Source organism: Natator depressus, chromosome 8, assembly GCF_965152275.1.
Source record: "Natator depressus isolate rNatDep1 chromosome 8, rNatDep2.hap1, whole genome shotgun sequence".
Lineage (NCBI taxonomy): Eukaryota > Metazoa > Chordata > Testudines > Cheloniidae > Natator > Natator depressus.
Window position 1 is genome coordinate 105,109,693 of NC_134241.1, and position 18,867 is coordinate 105,128,559.

Below are 18,867 nucleotides of genomic sequence, written 5' to 3' on the forward strand. Positions count from 1 at the left end.
TAAGAGGGGCTGGCGCCTGGTGAATACTGCCATGGAGCTGCAGGCTGGGGCGCTCGCCCCGCAGTCAGGACAGACCCCAGTGCCTGAGCACAGTTGTCTCCTGGAGAGATGCAGAGATTGCCTGCAAAGGGCCATATTCCCACAGCAGGCAGACACCAGGGCACATCCCAGTCCAGGGTTAATCCTGCGCCACTGAGGGACCCGCTGTCTCTGCTCACTGCCACACAAGGGAAGCGCGGCTTGCACTGCAGAGTGGCTAGGGCACGTCAACCAGCAGGGACACAGCCCATGGCCCTGTGCATTTGTGCCCTGCCTCCACACAACAGCCAGAGAGAGATCAGGCCAAGGAGCTCGGCCATCAGCCGGAGCTCCAGGTCCCAGGGGTCTCCCAAGCTGTGAGGGCTAGCCTCAGGCAGTCTGGTCGGGACAGCAGTGGGGAGCTCCTGCCCCGTATCTGGCTGCTGGCAGCAGGATGCATGGCACGCACTGCTCGGGAAGTTAGGAGCTGTGCTCCCTGCTTCAGCACAGAGGTACTGGCCAACATGGCAGCACAAGGGGCTGGGAGTGGCAGGGGATCAGCAGCCCAGCTTCAGATCTCGCTGTCCCGTGCAGGTTCTTCACCAGCCCTATCACGGGGGGCTGAGCGCTGGAGCCTCGCGGGCTCAGCCTAGCCACGATACACTAAGGATGACAACAATGCCGCTGGCTGTGTGCTAAAGGAGGCCAAGGAACCACCGGTGAAACCAGGGCTCCCAAGACCGCTACCCCAGTCATCGGCTCACCCCACAACTGGTCCTGGGAGGATTCGGAGGAACGTAAGAACAGCCAGACTGGGTCAGACCAAAGGTCCATCTAGCCCAGTCCCTGACAGTGGCCAGTGCCAGGTGCCCCAGAGGGAATGAACAGAACAGGGAATCGCCCAGCGATCCATCCCCTGTCGCCCATTCCTAGCTCCTGGCAAACAGACACTAGGGACATCATCCGTGCCCATCCTGGCTAATAGCCATTGATGGACCTGCCCTCCATGAACTTATGTAGTTCTTTTTTGAACCCTGTTATAGTCTTGGCCTTCACAACATCCCCTAGCAAAGAGTTCCACAGGTGCGTTGTGTGAAAAAATATTTCCTTTTGTTTGTTTTAAACGTGCTGCCTGCTAATTTCATTTGGTGACCCCTTGATCTTGTGTTATGAGAAGGAGTAAATAACACTTCCTTATTTACTTTCTCCACACCTGTCATGATTTGATAGACCTCTATCATATCCCACCTTAGTCGTCTCTTTTCCAAGCTGAAAAGTCCCAGTTTTATTAATCTCTCCTCATATGGCAGCCATTCCAGACCCCTCACCATATTTGCTGCTCTTTTCTGAACCTTTTCCAAGTCCAATATATCTTTTTTGAGATGGGGCGACCACATCTGCACGCAGTATTCAAGATGTGGGCGTACCATGGATTGATATAGAGGCAATATGATATTTTCTGTCTTATTATCTATCCCCTTCTTAATGATTCCCAACGTTGTTCACTTTTTTGACCGCTGCTGCACATTGAGTGGATGTTTTAAGAGAACTTCCCACAATGACTCCAAGATTTCTTTCTTGAGTGGTAACAGCTATATAGTTGGGATTATGTTTTCTAATTTGCATTACTTTGCATTTATCAACATTGAATTTTATCTGCCATTTTGTTGTCCAGTCACCCAGTTTTGAGAGATCCTTCTGTATCTCTTCACAGTCTGCCTGGGACTTAACTATCTTGAGTAGTTTTGTATCATCTGCAAATTTTGCCATCTTACTGTTTACCCCTTTTTCCAGATCATTTATGAATATGTTGAATAGGACTGGGCCCAGTATAGACCCCTTCGGGGACACCACTATTTACCTCTCTCCATTTTGAAAACTGACCATTTATTCCTACCCTTTCTTTCCTATCTTTTAACCAGTTACTGATCCATGAAAGGACCTTCCCTCTTATCACATGACAGCTTACTTTGCTTAAGAGCCTTTGGTGAGGGACCTTGTCAAAGGCTTTCTGAAAATCTAAATCACTCTATCCACTGGATCCCCCTTGCCCACATGCTTGTTGACCCCTTCAAAGAATTCTAGTAGATTGGTGAGGCATAATTTCCCTTTACAAAAAACATGTTGACTCTTCCCCAACAAATTATGTTTACCTATGTGTCCGACAATTTTGTTCTTTACTATAGTTTCAACCAGTTTGCCTGGTACTGAAGTCAGGCTTACCGGCTTGTAATTGCCGGGATCACCTCTGGAGCCCTTTTTAAAAACTGGCATCACATTGGCTATCCTCCAGTCACTTAGTATAGAAGCGGATTTAAATGACAGGTTACAGACTACAGTTAGTAGTCCTGCAATTTCACATCTGAGTTACTTCAGAACTCTTGGGTGATACCATCTGGCCCTGGTGACTTATTACTGATCAATTTGTTCCAAAACCTCCTCTAATAACAACACAATCTGCGACAGTTCCTCAGATTTGTCACCTAAAAAGAATGGCTCAGGGTTGGGACTCTCCCTCACATCCTCAGCCGTGAAGACAGATGCAAATAATTCATTTCGTTTCTCCGCAATGGCCTTATCGTCCTTGTGTGCTCCTTTAGCACCTCGATTGTCCAGTGGCCCCACTGGTTGTTTAGCAGCTTCCTGCTTCAGATGTACTTAAAAAAAATTATTGCTATTACTTTTCAAGTATTTGGCTAACTGTTCTTCAAATTCTTTTTTGGCCTTCCTAAATATATGTTTACATTTCATTTGCCAGAATTTATGCTCTTTTCTATTTTCCTCACTAGGATTTAACTTGCATTTTTTAAAGGATGCCTTTTTGCCTCTCACTGGTTCTCTTACTTTGTTGTTTAGCCAGGGTGGCACTTTTTTGGTTCTCTTACTATGTTTTTTAATTTGGGGTATACATCTAAGTTGAGCCTCTATTATGGTGTCTTTAAAAAGTTTCCATACAGCTTGCAGGCTCTGTACCATTTAGTTTCTCTTTAACCTCCTCAGTTTTGTGTAGTTCCCCTTTCTGAAATTAAATGCTACTGTGTTGAGTCGCTGTGGTGTTTTCCCTGCCACAGGGATGTTAAATTTAATTATATTATAGTCACTAGTACAAAGCGGTCCAGCTATATTCACCTCTTGGACCTGATCTTGTGCTCCATTTAGGATTAAATCAAGAATTACCTCTCCTCTTGTGGGTTCCAGGACCAGCTGCTCCAAGAAGCAGTCATTTAAAGTGTCAAGAAACTTTCATCTCTGCATCCCGTCCTGAAGTGACATGCACCCAGTCAATATGGGGATAGTTGAAATCCACCATTATTAGTGAGTTTTTAATTTTAATAGCTTCTTTAATCTCCCTGAGCATTTCACAGTCACTATCACCATCCTGGTCAGGTGGTCGGTAATATATCCCTACTGTTATATTCTCATTATTCAAGCATGGAATTACTATCCACAGAGATTCTGTGGTGCAGTTTGGTTCATTTAAGATTTTTACTTCATTTGATTCTACACTTTCTTTCACATCTAATGTCACTCCCCCACCAGCACGACCTCTTCCGTCCTTCTGAAAGATTTTGTTCCCTGGTATTACTGTGTCCCATTGATTATCCTCATTCCACCAAGTTTCTGTATGCCTCTTATATAAATATCCTCACTGAATATGAGGCATTCTAGCTCACCCATCGTATTATTTAGACTCCTAGCATTGGTATATAAGCATTTTAAAAACGTGTCACTTTTCAGCTGTCTGCCATTACGTGATGTAATTGAATGGTACTTTTTTTCATTTGACTGTTTCTCATCCGAACGTAGATGCTGGGGCGGAGGAAGAGAAGGGCACACACAGGGTGAGGCAGTCAGCGAAGCCTGCCAGGGCGTGGAGGCCTCTCAGGCCTGGAGCCTCTGCATTGAGCTGATGTGCCATCACAAGGAAAAGGGGGGTTGCAAAAGCCCAGGAGGAGGGAGACCTGTAGCAAACTCCAGCCCTGTCCACTAGTCGTGCCACCTGCACTGACCCCAAACAGCCCAGGGGTAAGGCCATCAGATTCTAACAGGCCGGCTCCAGGTGACAGGCGGTGCTCCTGGAGGCCAAGCCAGAAGCCTCTTCAGCTTAGGAGAAGACAAGACTGCAGGCCCAACAACAGATAATGTGTCACCCCAACTCCCTCTGCAGCTGGCACAGCCAGAGACGCAGCCAGGGGCTGGACAATCAGGCCTGCTGTTGGGCAAAGCGGGGGTGTGAAGTTTTAATTAGCCATGCTAATGAGGCCCTGGAAGTGCTTGGGCTCTTTCATCTTGCTTCAGCGGGGGAAGCAACTCATTATAAAGAGACTTGTTCCAGCTCAGACCCCAAGGGAATGTGGGGGTGGGGAAACCGAGCCACAGGGCCCATGCTCCTAATCTCACCCTCCTGCAACGGCTTTGAACTGCTGGGGCCAAACTTTGGCCATGCAGAGCTGCAGGGAGGCAGACACTTAGAGGACAGGCCCTGCCCAGAGAGCCCCCGGCTGGCACACACCAAGCCCCTCTCCGCAAGTTCTGGCGGCCATGGCAGGAGTTCTATGAAGGACAAGCAGACCCGTGCCTCTCCTCTACCATGGCTGACCAGTGACGTGCCCCAGTGAGTTCCCAGCAGGTCCCCCCGCAACCTCTCCCGGCTGGAGCCGGGCTCTGTTCCCAGCTCTGCTCAGCCACACCCCGACGGGGGCAGTACTGCAGGGAAAAGGGCCCATTTCAGACATTCACATGGAGGGTAAAGGCCTGGGTGCAGCGCTCGAGCCATAAACGAGGAGGCAGCCCACTACCCATCTGTGCGCAGTCCCTCACCAAGCCAGAGCCCACTGAGTTCCCCGACGTGCCTGGGACCAGGTGGTGGGGGCGCCCAGTGTTCTAGCTCACACAGCAGCGACCCCGGGCCAGAGAGCAGCGTCGTGTGTTCCTGCACGCATGGGCCTGCCCCCCAGCTCTGCCACCGAGCCACGCTTGGTTGCAAGAGGAGGCCGAGCCCTGACTTGGCCATGAGCTGCTCCAGGCTACATTGCCCAGCGCAATGCATGCTTGGGGAGGGCAGGACTCCCAGCTCTCGCCCCCCCTTCCAAACAGATGCAGGGCTGCAGTGTGGGCTCTGAGGTGCTAATAGAGCAGGGAGCTGGGCAGTGACCTGGGCAGTGCCTGGACCCCCAGCCAGCTGCCCACTTCCCCACAGCTCTGCCACTGCACAAGGGACGGTCACTCACCTGCAGCGTGTACCAGAAGGTGAGCGTCAGGGAGCTGGTGGTTTCGTTGACAGGGTAGTGCCCGGGGATACCAGTGCAGAACATGATCATGTTGACCAGCGCCAGGAAGCTCTGCCAATGCTGCACCTGGTCCAGCAGGGCTCTGGGGGGACAGCAGAGGGCACCCGGGCTGCTGTGATAACTGGGCCCACAGAAGGAGCGAGTGGAAGCTACAGACTTTCAATAGCCCACCACTACAAATGCTGCTGGGGAAAGGTGCCAACAGCAAGGCAGCCGAAACTACTCCAAACAAAAAGGCCCCCTACTGGAACTCAAGGACTGCGTTAACAGCCCGGCTGGTACACAAGAACAGCGCGAGACCAGAAATCAAAGGCCAAAATGGGTGTATCAGAAATTAGGCCTAACTGGTGAACAAAATAACGAGAGGACGGGCTATTCCACACACCACTTCCCTCAGGTGCTTGCAGAGAAAAGACTCGGGGGGAAAATCATAAGCAGAAGAATAAGCTGTCTACTGACAATTGCTGAAGCAAGCTTTATCATGGCTGCCACTCCCACCGTCTCCGGGGATCCCAGGATCTACCCTAACATTAAGCAGGGGGGGGGGGTGGGGAGAACAGACTTTTGTCACCCTGGGCCTGAGAGACGTCCCAGCCAGGCCAGGCCAGGCCAGGCCAGGCCAGAGAGAGGCACCCAGATGACATTGCCACCTCTGTCTCTAATGGTTCTGGCTAATCTCCCAACCACCACCTGAGACGGAGATTATCATACCCCCCATGTATCCTCTCTCTTCCCACTTTATCTCTTCTCTCTCCTATAGCTCTCCTTCTGGCTCAGCAGAGTTTGGCTGAGCCGGCCAATACTGTCTATTCTGCAATGCTGCTGAAAGCTTGTGACCAGAGAAGCAACTAAAATCAATGCCCTAAATAGCCCGATGCCGGTACCAGTTTGCCAAGCCTTGGAGTGGCTGATATGCCTGTGGGCTGGGCCTGTGTTTCTCCAGCAGTGAGGATGCAAGAGAGTCAATATCATAGACAGGAGCTGCAGCCTCTCTCCCTGCTGCTCTTTTCTCTCCCACTTTTATGTGTGTTCGTCTGGTTTCATCTTCTAACAGGATCAAACAGGATCAAACTTCAACAGCAGCAGCTCCAGGCCAGCTCCACTAACTCCAAAAGGCCAGTTACTCCCGTCTCTGACACCATCTACCAGGATGTCGAGTGAGGGGGCGGGGGCTTTCTAAAACAAGGGATGTTGTTACAATGAAAACCTGACTAAATACTTCACATTTCAAAGGCTTCAACTGGTTTTCCTTCTTTTCCTGTATCTTTAACGAAAGGCTGAAGGGTTGTTCCTGGTGTCTGCCTTGGGACAGAGCAGTCCGAGGTCTCTGGATAGCAAACCCTGACCCCTTGTTTAACACTGTTTAATGCTGGACAGTTTCAGGGTCATGTTAACACTAGGGCTGTCGATTAATCACAGTTAATTCACACAATTAACTAAAATAAATTAACTGATTAAAAAAATTAATGGTGATTAATTATTGTTAAACAATAGACTACCAATTGAAATGTATTAAATATTTTGGATGTTTTTCTACATTTTCAAATACATTGATTTCAATACAACACAGAATACAAAGTGTACAGTGCTCACTTTATATTACTACTTTTTTATTACAAATATTTGCACTGTAAAAATGATAAAAGAAACAGTATTTTTCAATTTACCTCATACAAGTACTGTCGTGCAATCGCTTTATCATGGAAGTGCAACTTACAAATGTAGGGTTTTTTTGTTACATAGCTGCACTCAAAAACAAAACAATGTAAAACTTTAGAGCCTACAAGTCCACTCAGTCCTACTTCCTCTTCAGCCAATCGCTAAGACAAACAAGTTTGTTTAAATTTACAGGAGATACTGCTGCCTGCTTCTTATTTACAATGTCACCTGAAAGTCAGAACAGGCGTTCACGTGGCACTTTTGTAGCCGGCATTGCAAGGTATTTACGTGCCAGATATGCTAAACATTCATATGCCCCTTCATGCTTCGGCCACCATTCCAGAGGACATGCTTCCATGCTGATGATGCTTGTTAAAAAAAATAATGCGTTAATTAAAATTGTGACTGAACTCCTTGGGGGAGAATTGTATGTCCCCTGCTCTGTTTCACCCGCATTCTGCCATACACTTTATGTTATTCCAGCATAACATGCTGGATGATGACCCAGCACATGTTGTTCGGTTTACGAACACTTTCACTGCAGATTTGACAAAACGCAAAGAAGGTACCAATGTGAGATTTCTAAAGATAGCTACAGCACATAACCCAGGGTTTAAGAATCTGAAGAGCCTTCCAAAATCTGAGAGGGACGAGGTGTGGAGCATGCTTTCAGAAGTCTTAAAAGAGCAACACTCTGATGCGGAAACTACAGACCCCGAACCACCAAAAAAGAAAATCAACCTTCTGCTGCTAGTATCTGACTCAGATGATGAAAACGAACATGCGTCGGTCCGCTCTGCTTTGGATCGTGATCGAGCAGAACCCGTCATCAGCATGGACACATGGCCCCTGGAATGGTGGTTGAAGCGTGAAGGGACATATGAATCTTTAGCACATCTGGCACGTAAATATCTTACGATGCCAGCTACAACAGTGCCATGCAAACGCCTGTTCTCACTTTCAGGTGACATTGTAAACAAGACATGGTCAGCATTGTCTCTTGGAAATTGAAACCAAACCTGTTTGTCTGAGGATTGGCTGAAGTAGGACTGAATGGACTTGCAGGTTCTAAAGTTTTACATTGTTTTATTTTTGAATACAGGTTTTTTTGTACATAATTCTACATTTGTAAGTTCAACTTTCATTATAAAGAGATTGTACTACAGTACTTGTACTAGGTGAACTGAAATATACTATTTCTTTTGTTTTTTACAGTGCAAATATTTGTAATGAAAAATATAAAGTGAGCACTGTACACTTTATTCTGTGTTGTAATTTAAATCAATATATTTGAAAATGTAGAAAACATCCAAAATATTTAAATGAATGGTATTCTATTATTGTTTTATTGCATGATTAATTTTTTTTAATTGCGCGATTAATTGTGGTTAATTTTTTTAATCGCTTGACAGCCCTAGTTAACATCTTTGGCTTTTTGGGCCCATATATTCCATCTAAATGAATATAACAGGCCCCTACGCTAATAAGGACCCAGGGCAAGGCCAAGCCCCACCGAGAGCACAGATATGCCACCATGGCTGGGCACAATCTCTGAAGTGAGGCTGTGCTGGTGTAGCTGGCTAGTCTGGACTCAGTCCCCCTTAAAATTCCTTTCTAGTGAAGAAGCCGGGGTAAGGTGTAGGCCCCGGTATGCCCACAGGCCTGCTAACCAGTGCAGCAGGCTGCCCCAGGAGGGGATGGGGAGGATGACAGGTCCCGTGGGCTCCTCCATACACACTCAGAGGCGAGGTGGGAGGAGCAGCAGGGGATGGCCCGTTCAGCTCAGCATTTGAAGGCGACATTCCCCCTCCCCCCAGGAAATCTGACACAGCACCATGCAGATTTGCCCAGCCATAGCGATAAGGAGGGGGGCAATAGAGACCAAGTACCCACTTCCCCATCCCCAGTGGACATCATGGCATCAGCCCAAGCGAACATTCCCCCTCCACAAGAGCATGGGCACTTCCAGGGCAGTGCCAAGCCCTTGGATCCCCAACTCACCGGGAATGGTTCTCTCCCAGGGCCACAGCAATTCGGCAGATCCCATGCGACGTCTCCATGTCCCCACCCTGGACGGCCTGGCGCAGCTGCTCCTGGAGGCCCAGCACAGGGGGGATGAGCTTCAACAGGGTGTTCACGTACCTGCCAGCAGAGGAGAGCTTGCATCAGGTACAAGGAGACATTCACCCACCCCACAGGCCCTGTCCCCTGCCAGGAGATGGTCTCACCTTCCCTCCCTCCCACCCACCACACGGCCAAGTCTTTGGTCAAAAGTAACCGGTTAAAAGATAGGAAACAAAGGGTAGGAATAAATGGTCCATTTTCAGAATGGAGAGGGGTAAATAGTGGTGTCCTCCAGGGGGTCTGTACTGGGCCCAGTCCTATTCAACATATTCATAAATGATCTGGAAAAAGGGGTAAACAGTGAGGTGGCAAAATTTGCAGATGATACAAAACTACTCAAGATTGTTAAGTCCCAGGCAGACTGCGAAGAGCTAAAAATCTGGATGACTGGGCAACAAAATGGCAGATAAAATTCAATGTTGATAAATGCAAAGTAATGCAAATTGGAAAACATAATCCCAACTATATATATAAAATTATGGGGTCTAAATTAGGTGTTACCACTCAAGAAAGAGATCTTGGAGTCATTGTGGATAGTTCTCTGAAAACATCCACTCAATGTGCAGCGGCCGTCAAAAAAGTGAACAATGTTGGGAATCATTAAGAAAGAGATCGATAATAGACAGAAAATATATTGTCTCTATGTAAATCCATGGTATGCCCACATCTTGAATACTGCATGCAGATGTGGTCGCCCCATCTCAGAAAAGGTATACTGGACTTGGAAAAGGTTCAGAAAAGAGCAACAAAAATGATATAGGGTATGGAATGGCTGCCATAGGAGGAGAGAGTAATAAAGACTGGGCCTTTTCAGCTTGGAAAAGAGACGACTAAGGGGGGATATGATAGAGACCTATAAAATCATGACTGGGGTGGAGGAAGTAAATAAGGAAGTGTTATTTACTCCTTCTCATAATACAAGAACTAGGAGCCGCCAAATGAAATTAATGGGCAGCAGGTTTAAAACAAACAGAAGGAAATATTTTTTCACACAACACACTGTCAACCTGTGGAACTCCTTGCCAGAGGATGATGTGAAGGCCAAGACTATAACAGCTTTCAAAAAAAAACTATATAAAATTCATGGAGGATAGGTCCATCAATGGCTATTAGCCAGGATGAGCAGGGATGATGTCCCTAGCCTCTGTTTGCCAGAAGCTGAGAATGGGTGACAAGGGATGGATTACTTGATGATTCCCTGTCCTGTTCATTCCCTCTGGGGCACCTGGCATTGGCCACTGTTGGAAGACAGGATACTGGGCTAGATGGACCTTTGGTCTGACCCAGTATAGCCGTTCTTATGTTCTCCTTCTTGGCTCAGACGAGCCAGTGGTTGGCTCCTCATCCCCAGAGGGATGCTCTCCTCCCATCAGCGGGAGATGGGCTTGAGCAGGAAGGCCACGCGGGAGCCAAGGCCCTCCTGGACCATTCCCACAGCTGAGCCCATGCAGCAGGAGAGAGGGGCCCAGAACCAGCATCAATACAGAACAGGCTTGAGGGGGTAGTCCCCGGCCCTCTGTCACCTCTAGGCTCCCCAACAACTCTCCAGCAGCACGTGCTGCCCTGGGCAGGAGCCATGGGAGCTCTGGCCCCAGAAGAAGCGGAGGGGGGGTGGGTTTAATCATCCTCCCCTCCAGACTGTGTGTGCATGGAGGAACCATGGATCACTCTGCCATGCTCCTCACCTCTCCAGGCAGGGTGGGCTGGCAGCAGCTCTGGGGAGAGCCCCAGCCACCATACACTGGCCCTGTGAGGAGGCTCAGGCAGCTCACACGCAGGGGCCTGCCTTCCAGCAGCATCACACCAGTCAGCGTTCACACAAATCCCTCAAGTACATCAAGGAGACGCTTGCCCCTCAGTCGCTGACTCCCCAGTCCTGCTCAGCAGGGAGCTCCGGGGAGTGGGGGGGTACTTTCTGGGCCATCTGTAATGGAAAGCCACTTGATAACTCCAAGTGAGCAGAACACCCAAGCCTAGAGACAGCGCCCTGACAGCAGGGGTGGCAATCCCCGGCGCCATGCCCACTCAGCACACCACGCACCTCCATCACCATTACACACCATGCTGCATGTGGGAGACTCACACTTGCTGCACCTGCACTGAGGCAGACGGCTCCCACACCACATGGACACTGTTTGCACCAGCGCCCCCAAGTAGGGGAGTGAGTGAAGTTTCCAGGGAGCAACATCATCAGGGTTACACAAGCTGCAGCAGGGAGGTCATGGCACCTGGGCAGTGCCTGCCACACCTGAATTACGGGCACCCCACTGCTGGCACTAACAGAGCTCTCTGAGCCGGCATTCCTGCGTGCGCAGTGCAGCGGTGCTTTACAACAGAGAAGGCACTGCATGCTTCCTGTCCCATCTCTCCCTTCCCCAGGCCGCCACGGAGGGCTCTTGCCCCTCTTGCCGAGCTGGCCCCCTTTTCCCAGGATCAACTACTGCATGCGTGCCCATCTCCCGTGCCTAGGCCCCCGATAGCTGCCCGGCACAGCAGCATTCCAGACCATGCAGCAATTCCACGCTTGTCAATCTACTCAGGGCTGCCAATAAGTGATTATAACCATGGCGACAAGCGAGAAGTGACAGGGAAGAACAGCTGATGGGCCCCCAGAGAGAGGCAGTGCAGGAGGCTAATATGCAGTCTGTCAGTTACCTGGTCACTGAGGCACAATATCTGGAGATGCAGCTATTCCGTGCTCCCCTACCACCCTCACCCAGCAAGAGAGAACATGCAGACACACAAGCTCCACGTGGGGTCCAGCACCCCCAGCCCTTACTTAAGAGTGCCACTGCCAATGAACGAGGAATGGCCAGTGAAGTACGGGTAGGACCAGAGCAGAGTGCTCACTGGGGGCATTTTTATTGTCTTCTGTAAGAGAAGGAAATGCAAAGAACGATAATGTACTTGAAGGCTGAGATTTTATGGCAAAGGAGTTAGGACTTTCCAAGTGAAGGCTCCAAGGGCAGGATAAAGAGTGGAGGTATGTGCTTCCCCCACAGACCCTTTCCTGTTTCAGAGCCATGACTCTGGCAAGCCTTTAAAATGCTGAAAGACTCTTTACAAGCCCATGGAGCTGGCAGGACTGGGCTGAGGGCTCTGCTGGATTCAAAAGCAGCCTTCACCCTGAAGACCGAGAAGAGACCCCTCTGCAAACCACTTAGAGACCTCCCAGAACCCAGAAACAGCAACGTCGTCTCCTCAAACCACACTGGTGTAGAGATCTCAGGGACAAGGATAGAAAGATAGAAAATTAACATGGCACATCTCAAATGGATTAAAGCTAGCTGATAGATCTCAAAATGTAACTGGGAAAGGGGAATCATTGAGTGGGCATATTTCTGGTGGGATCCCGCAAGGCCAGGTGTTGGCCCTACACTATTTAATTTATTTGAATCAATGACCTGGAAGAAAACATAAAATCATCACTGATAAAGTTTGCAGATCACAAATATTGGGGGAGCCATATATGATGAAGAGGACAGGTCACTGATACAGAGCGATCCAGATTGCTTTGTAAGCCGAGTACAAGCAAACAATGCAGTGTTTAAATACAGCTATATGTAAATGTACACATCTAGGAACAAACAATGCAGGCCCCACTTGCAGGACAGGGACTCTATCTTGGGCAGCAGTGACTCTGAAAAAGATTGCGGAGTTATGGTGGATAATGAACTGAACACGAGCTTGCAGTGGGATGCTGTGGCCAAAAGAGCTAATAGGATCCTGAGGTGCATAAATGGGAACCTTGAGTAGGTGCAGAGAGGTAATTTTACCTCTGTCTTTGGCACTGGGTCCAACTGCTGCTGGAATCCTGTGTCCAGTTTTGGTGGCCATAATTCAAGCAGGATGTTGATAAACTGGAGAAGGTTCAGAAAAGAGCCACGAAAATGATTAAAGGACAAGAAAACCTGCCTTCTAGTGACACACCCAGAGAGCTCTATCTATTTAGCTTAATAAAGAAGGTTGAGGGGTGATGATTCCAGTCTAAGTATCTACATGGGGAACAAATAGTTACAAATGGGATCTTCAGTCCAGCAGAGGAAGGTCTAACACCATCCAATGGCTGGAAGTTGAAGCTAGACAAATTCAGACTGGAAATAAGGCCTAAGTTTTTACAGGAAGGGGAATTAACCATTGGAACAATCTACCAAGCGTCATGGTGGATTCTCCATCACTGGCAATTTTAAAATCACAACTGGATGTTCTTCTAGAAGCTCTGCTCTAGGAATTATTTGGGGGTAGCTCTCTGGCCTGTTATACAGGTCAGACTAGATGATCATAACGGTCCATTCTGGCCTTGGGACCTATGAAAATAAAACAGGGTAGTGTGCCTTTACCATATGGCAAAACCCAGGAGAGACTGGGCCTGGGGAATCTGCACTAAGCAACGAGCACTGAGACAACATGTAATGACAGGCAGAGAGTTGGCCACCCCAAAGCGAGACATTAGGATTCTGTGCCGGAGAAGATGGATTTTGTTGCCCTGAGTGACCTGATGGAAGATCAAATTCTCATCTAACTGAGCCTCAGTATAAAGGAGGCTGCTCTCTGCTGAGCCCTGCTATCAAATTCCAGTGCAATCGAATTGTGGACAGATCCTTTATCTAACTATCAGGAGAGAAAGAATGGCTGAACAATGAGGGACAATCTGATCTTCCCTGACCAGCAACCCAGCAGCAAAGCGTAAGGGTTTTCTGATCAAAGAATCTGTGTGCACTCCACCAGGGGAAGATCTGAGCCTGGTCTCCTAGAGAAGCTTCCTCTTCTGGGATGGGAATCCAGTAGCCTGGTTACTGGAGAGGACAGACCAAGAACAGCAAAAGAGGACACCAAGTGATCCACCCAGCACCTTCTCAGGGGACAGGAACTGCCCATTTCAAACGGCGAGCCTTAGCTCCTGGCTCCCATTCTCCCCACATGCTGGCGTGGAGTGGCGATGTGTCATCCTACTCGCAGAAAGAGACCAAAAAATGAAGTAATATCCCCCAGCCTATGGAAAGGGCTGGGCAGATGGAGAGACCCAGTTCCGCCCCTTTCTCCAACTGCTGGAGGTAGGTCCACGCCAGCCTTCTCATTGGCACCAGTTCAGTCAGTCTCTCCCCACACCGGCCCTAAGTCTACGCAGGAGCTGCCTGCAGCTCCCAAGACTCCCCCAGTCTGTGCAGAGATGCTGGAGCCAGCAGTTTCTAAGCAAGTCCCTTACCAGGTCAGCCCACACAGCACTGCTCTCCTCCCTGGCACCACTGCCAGTGGGAGGGTGAGGGACACGAAGCCACTTGCCTCGTCAATGCTGCCATTCATTGGTAAAGCACAGAGGGCTGCAAACTGCCACAATAGATAATGTGCTCTCCTGCTACAGAGATCTTTGTCCCACCTCACACGAGCTAGCAAAGCACGCACTACTCCCCCCTTCTTAGAGAGGACAGTAAGGTGCAGAGAGAATAGATTACTTAGTAAGTCAGTGTCAGGGCTGGGAACAGAACCCAGGAGTCCTGGGCTCCCAGGCCACATTGGGTATGCCTATACTGCAAGTAGACATCTGTGGCTGACCAGTGCCAGCCGACTCCGGGAGCTCAGACTAAGGGGCTGTTTAACTGCAGTGTAGATGTTCGGGCTCAGGCTGGAGTCCGGGCTCTAGGACCTCCCCCCTCGCAGGGCCCCAGAGCCCAGTCTCCAGCCCGAGTGTCTAGCAAGGAAACAGCCCCGTAGGCCGAGCCGGCTGGCACAAGCAGCCGCAGGGGTCTAACTGCAGTGTAGATGTACCCAATGTTTCTCTGAATGAAGCTCCTGACAGTCTGAAATGCCAACATACCATGCCTAGTGGGGCTGTCGTGGTAAGAGGTTGTTACCAGCACCCAGTGCCAGAGGCGAACAACAGCAAGGTTCGTTGCCCGGTGTGCATCACCCAATAATCACAACGGGGTGGAGAAGCAGAAAAGTTTATCTGAAGCTGCAAACAAGGTACAGGGAGAATAGAATCCGCTGACTGTTACTCCCAAGGGCATTCTACACCAAACGATTAAAAATTCTAAGCAAAAAAAAAAAAAAATCCTGTACACCATATTTTAAAATTCTGCTCATTTTGTCAAATAAATGTGGAGGCTGCAGCATGGAGCACAGGGCACTGGCTGCACAGAGGTGGGAGATCACTCTGCAGCTCTCCCCCAGAACACGGACTCAGTGGTGAGGCTGCACCCAACCATGACACAGCGCAAGGACCGGGCCTGCCCCAGAAACACCCCAGTGCCGTGCCCTGCCCCTCCGTGCCAGGTGCAGGCAGGCAGGCCCACTCTGGAAGGATTCAAGTGCGGAGGGGCTTAGTGTGGGGGGATCCAGGTGTGGGTTGAGAGCATTCTGTGTGGGGCCATCTGGGTGTAGGTGGCTCAGTGGGAGATCCAGGTGCAGGTGGATCTAGATGCACAGGGGCTTGTTAGGGGGTTCTGGATCCAACAGTAATGGGACGCTGCAGGGGGGGTCCAGGTGAAGGTGGTTGGGGCTCAGTGAGGGGGTGTGTGTCCCAGATGTGGCGGGATAGAGCTCGTCAAGAGGGGTCTGGGTGTGGAGGGAGCCAGATGCTGGGGGAGTAGGGCTCAGTGGGGTGGCAATCTAGATGCAGCTGGTTGGAGCTCGGTCTGGTGGGGATCCGGGTGCGGGTGGCTCATCGGGGTGGTCTAGGTGCAGGGGGAGTGGGGCTCGTCATGGGGGTGTGAGGCTCAGCGGGAGGGTCTGGGTATGAGGGGGTCTGGATGCATGCTGTTGGGCAGGTGGGAGAGCAGCTTCCGGTACAGTGATCCCTTCCCCTGCAGCTGAGAAGCGGTGGGTGCAGGAAGCTGGGGTGGAATTTGCAGAGCTTCCTACAGCTGGGAGGGAAATCTGGGGGTGGGTCTGCCCTGGATGCCGTGCTGGGGAAGAGGAAGTCCTGTCCTACCCAGCCCAGCCAAGACTACCAGCTGAGCCCGGCACAGGGTAGGAGCCACCAGCCAGGTCTTCCCCGATCCTTCCCCCCGCCCTACTATGATTTACCTCTCTGCTAGCTGCCATGGGCACCCAAAACATACTGCTAGGGACGGTCGCATGACTGCTCTTGTGGCTTCCCTTTGCTTCCCCCTCAGAAAGTCATTTTTTTGCAGGGAAGCAAAGAAATCTGTGGGGGACATAAATTCTGTGCATGCGCAGTGTCGCAGAATTCCCCCAGGAGCAGACTGTCCACCAGACCCCAAATCTTTTACAGAGTCCCTGCTTCCCAGGAGGCCAGAACCAGCCCTCCTTGGGGAGGTGAGTGACTCACTGTGTGGAGTCTGTCACTCGATCAGGGTCCAGGTCAGCGGAGGAACACTAAGGATGGTCTCTGCCCGCAGCTCCAGGATGGGAGGCAGGGAGGGTGCACAAGCAGCACAGGTGCCAGAGCTAGGCACCTGCAAGAACGAAGATGGGAGAGCTGGGAGGAATGTGGCTCAGAAGCAACCGGAACCTCAGAGATGGATGTGGAAAGAGCCAGACAGACAAAAAGGTCAGGAGACTCCCTGGAGGCTTTTGGGAGAACTGAATGGGCTGCGGCTCCTCTCACCGCTGAGCAACACAGACAGGAGTGGGTGGGGCTGAGCACATCCAGGAAGGAGAAGAAACAAGCGGGGCAGAGCCAGGGTGGACCAACGCTGTGTGCCAGCTGCTCGTGGTGACTCTGCCCACTCAGAGTGCTGCAAGGAGCCTGGGGATGCAGTGAAGGAGGAGCTGTTACAAGACGAAACACTGTTTGGCCCCAGGATACTGTCAGATACCCCCATCCAACACACCCTGTTCCCTCCCAAGGCCAATGGAGTCCCTTCTAGAGAACCTCATGTCTCTCCTATGCTCCCAAAGATAGACACAGGGAGCAACGCAGTGGGGAGTCATATCTAACAAGCAGGGAAATGTTCCCGCAGGTGAGACAGATGCACAGGGATGGCTGGCTGGTGACCCACAGAACAAACGATGATGGAGAGGGACACATTGCAGTGTAGACATAACCAATTAAACACCCATGGCTGGCCCATGGCAGCTGACTCAGGCTCGAGGGGCTCACGCTAAGGGGCTGTTTAATTACCATATAGACTTCGGACTCCGACTGGAACCTGGGCTCTAGGACCCTGTGAGATGGGGGGTTCCAGACAAGCCTGAATGTCTACACCACAATTAAACATCCCCTTAGCCCAAGCATGCTGGCACAGACCAGCCACAGGTCTAATTGGAGCATAGGCATACCCCGAAAGAGCAGACATCCACTAGCCTGCTCTGGTTCTATAAGACTTACAGACGCAGGGAAGCAAGGAGGGGACTGTGAATGCCAGGCAGGAAGCTGATGGATCTCAGCGCCCCTCGGGCCACAAGAGCGACCAGCATGATAAAAGAACCAGGACGGGGGAAGAGCAGGACAGCATCGTAAAGTGAACGGAGGAAACTGGCTGCTGGATTGAGACAAATGGTAATGCACTGAGGCTACGGTCAAGGATCCACAGACCTACAGCCTACGGGGAGAGCACCTGCTACTCTGGACAGACAGGAGCAACGGTGTCAGCAGCAGCAGCTCAGACCCAACACCCGCCATCACCAAGGAGGAGCACTCAGGCCCCAGGTTCATGCATCCTGGCAGGCCAGACAGACCGAAACAGCAGGCGGAGAGAAGGGGAGTGGAGTCCCACTATCCAGCCCCAATGTTGGGACCTGCCACCTTGGCATGTCCTGATGGGCTGGGTCCTTTGCTACTGTCACCGTGGTCACATCACCACCTCAGCACTTCAGCTCCCTTATCCACAGAGCAGCGACAACACTGACCTACCCCAAAATGCCCAGCTCAAACAGACTGATGTTTGCCTGCTGACTGACAGCATGAGGAGCTGTATTAGCAGCCCTAACACCTCCCCATTTTATATTTACTACTGTTGCATCAGGATCAGCCCCCACAGCCCCCCACCATTCATTATCACACCTTACTGACTGCTCAGATGTGCGCGCTCAGCACTGTGTAAAGAGCTAAGGACAATCCCTCTCCTGAGCAGCTGCCAGCTCAGAACAATGTCTCAGAGCAAGGCCTCGTGCCTCACGTTGCCCCTCTTGTGGTATCCCCGCCCCCGGAGATCTGTGCTGGGCAGTGCCTGGCACCGAGTTTGTGCTGACGACACGTCTCCTCTTTGTTTTCCTGACGCGGCAGCCCCAGAACGACGCACGCTGATCAGGACGGTCAGGTTTGAGCACATTCCATAGTGTTCAGTGCAAGGTGTTTTACATATTAGTAAGTGATAAACACTCAGTGCGCTCAAAGCCTGGGTATCTCATCCCTGCACACCATGGGAGAGGGGGATTAAAGTTCCTGCCTGCTCCAGGGGAGATGGTCAGACTGCAGAGTCCAGCGGACCAAGTAGGAGGCTGGGAACCAGGAATTCCTGAGTTCTAGTCCCAGCCTTGAGGCCAATTCCCATGTGCCGTTGGGCAGTCACTTGGCTCCCTGTGACCTTGGTTTCCCATCTGTGAGGTGGGGAGAACACAGAGCTCCATCACGGGCTTGGGGAGGACTGGTTTATGAAATGCTGTGAGGGCCAGTAGTGGATGCTAGAAACCCCCTCCAGGTACCTGTGTCCTTGGCAAGGCTTTCCTTATGGCTCCCCAGGCTGTCAGTCCAACACCTCTCACCAGGCCCAAATTCACGTCCAAAGCCCAGCTGTAAGGTCATCACACCCCAAAACACCATGCCACAGGCTCATGAGATGGGAAGGGTAAGGGCTGGAGGAATCACTCC

General features: G+C 50.7%; 1 protein-coding gene across 1 annotated transcript in view; it reads right to left on the reverse strand.

The window, feature by feature from the left end:
• The window catches only part of IPO13 (importin 13), a 63,661-nt gene that overhangs the window by 22,520 nt on the left and 22,274 nt on the right, over nucleotides 1-18,867 (reverse strand). The window contains exons 3-4 of the mRNA XM_074961906.1: nucleotides 8,970-9,110; nucleotides 5,250-5,391 (exon numbers count right to left, since the gene is read on the reverse strand). Coding sequence (XP_074818007.1) covers nucleotides 5,250-5,391; nucleotides 8,970-9,110 — 283 coding nt within the window. The remainder of the gene's footprint in view (nucleotides 1-5,249; nucleotides 5,392-8,969; nucleotides 9,111-18,867) is intronic.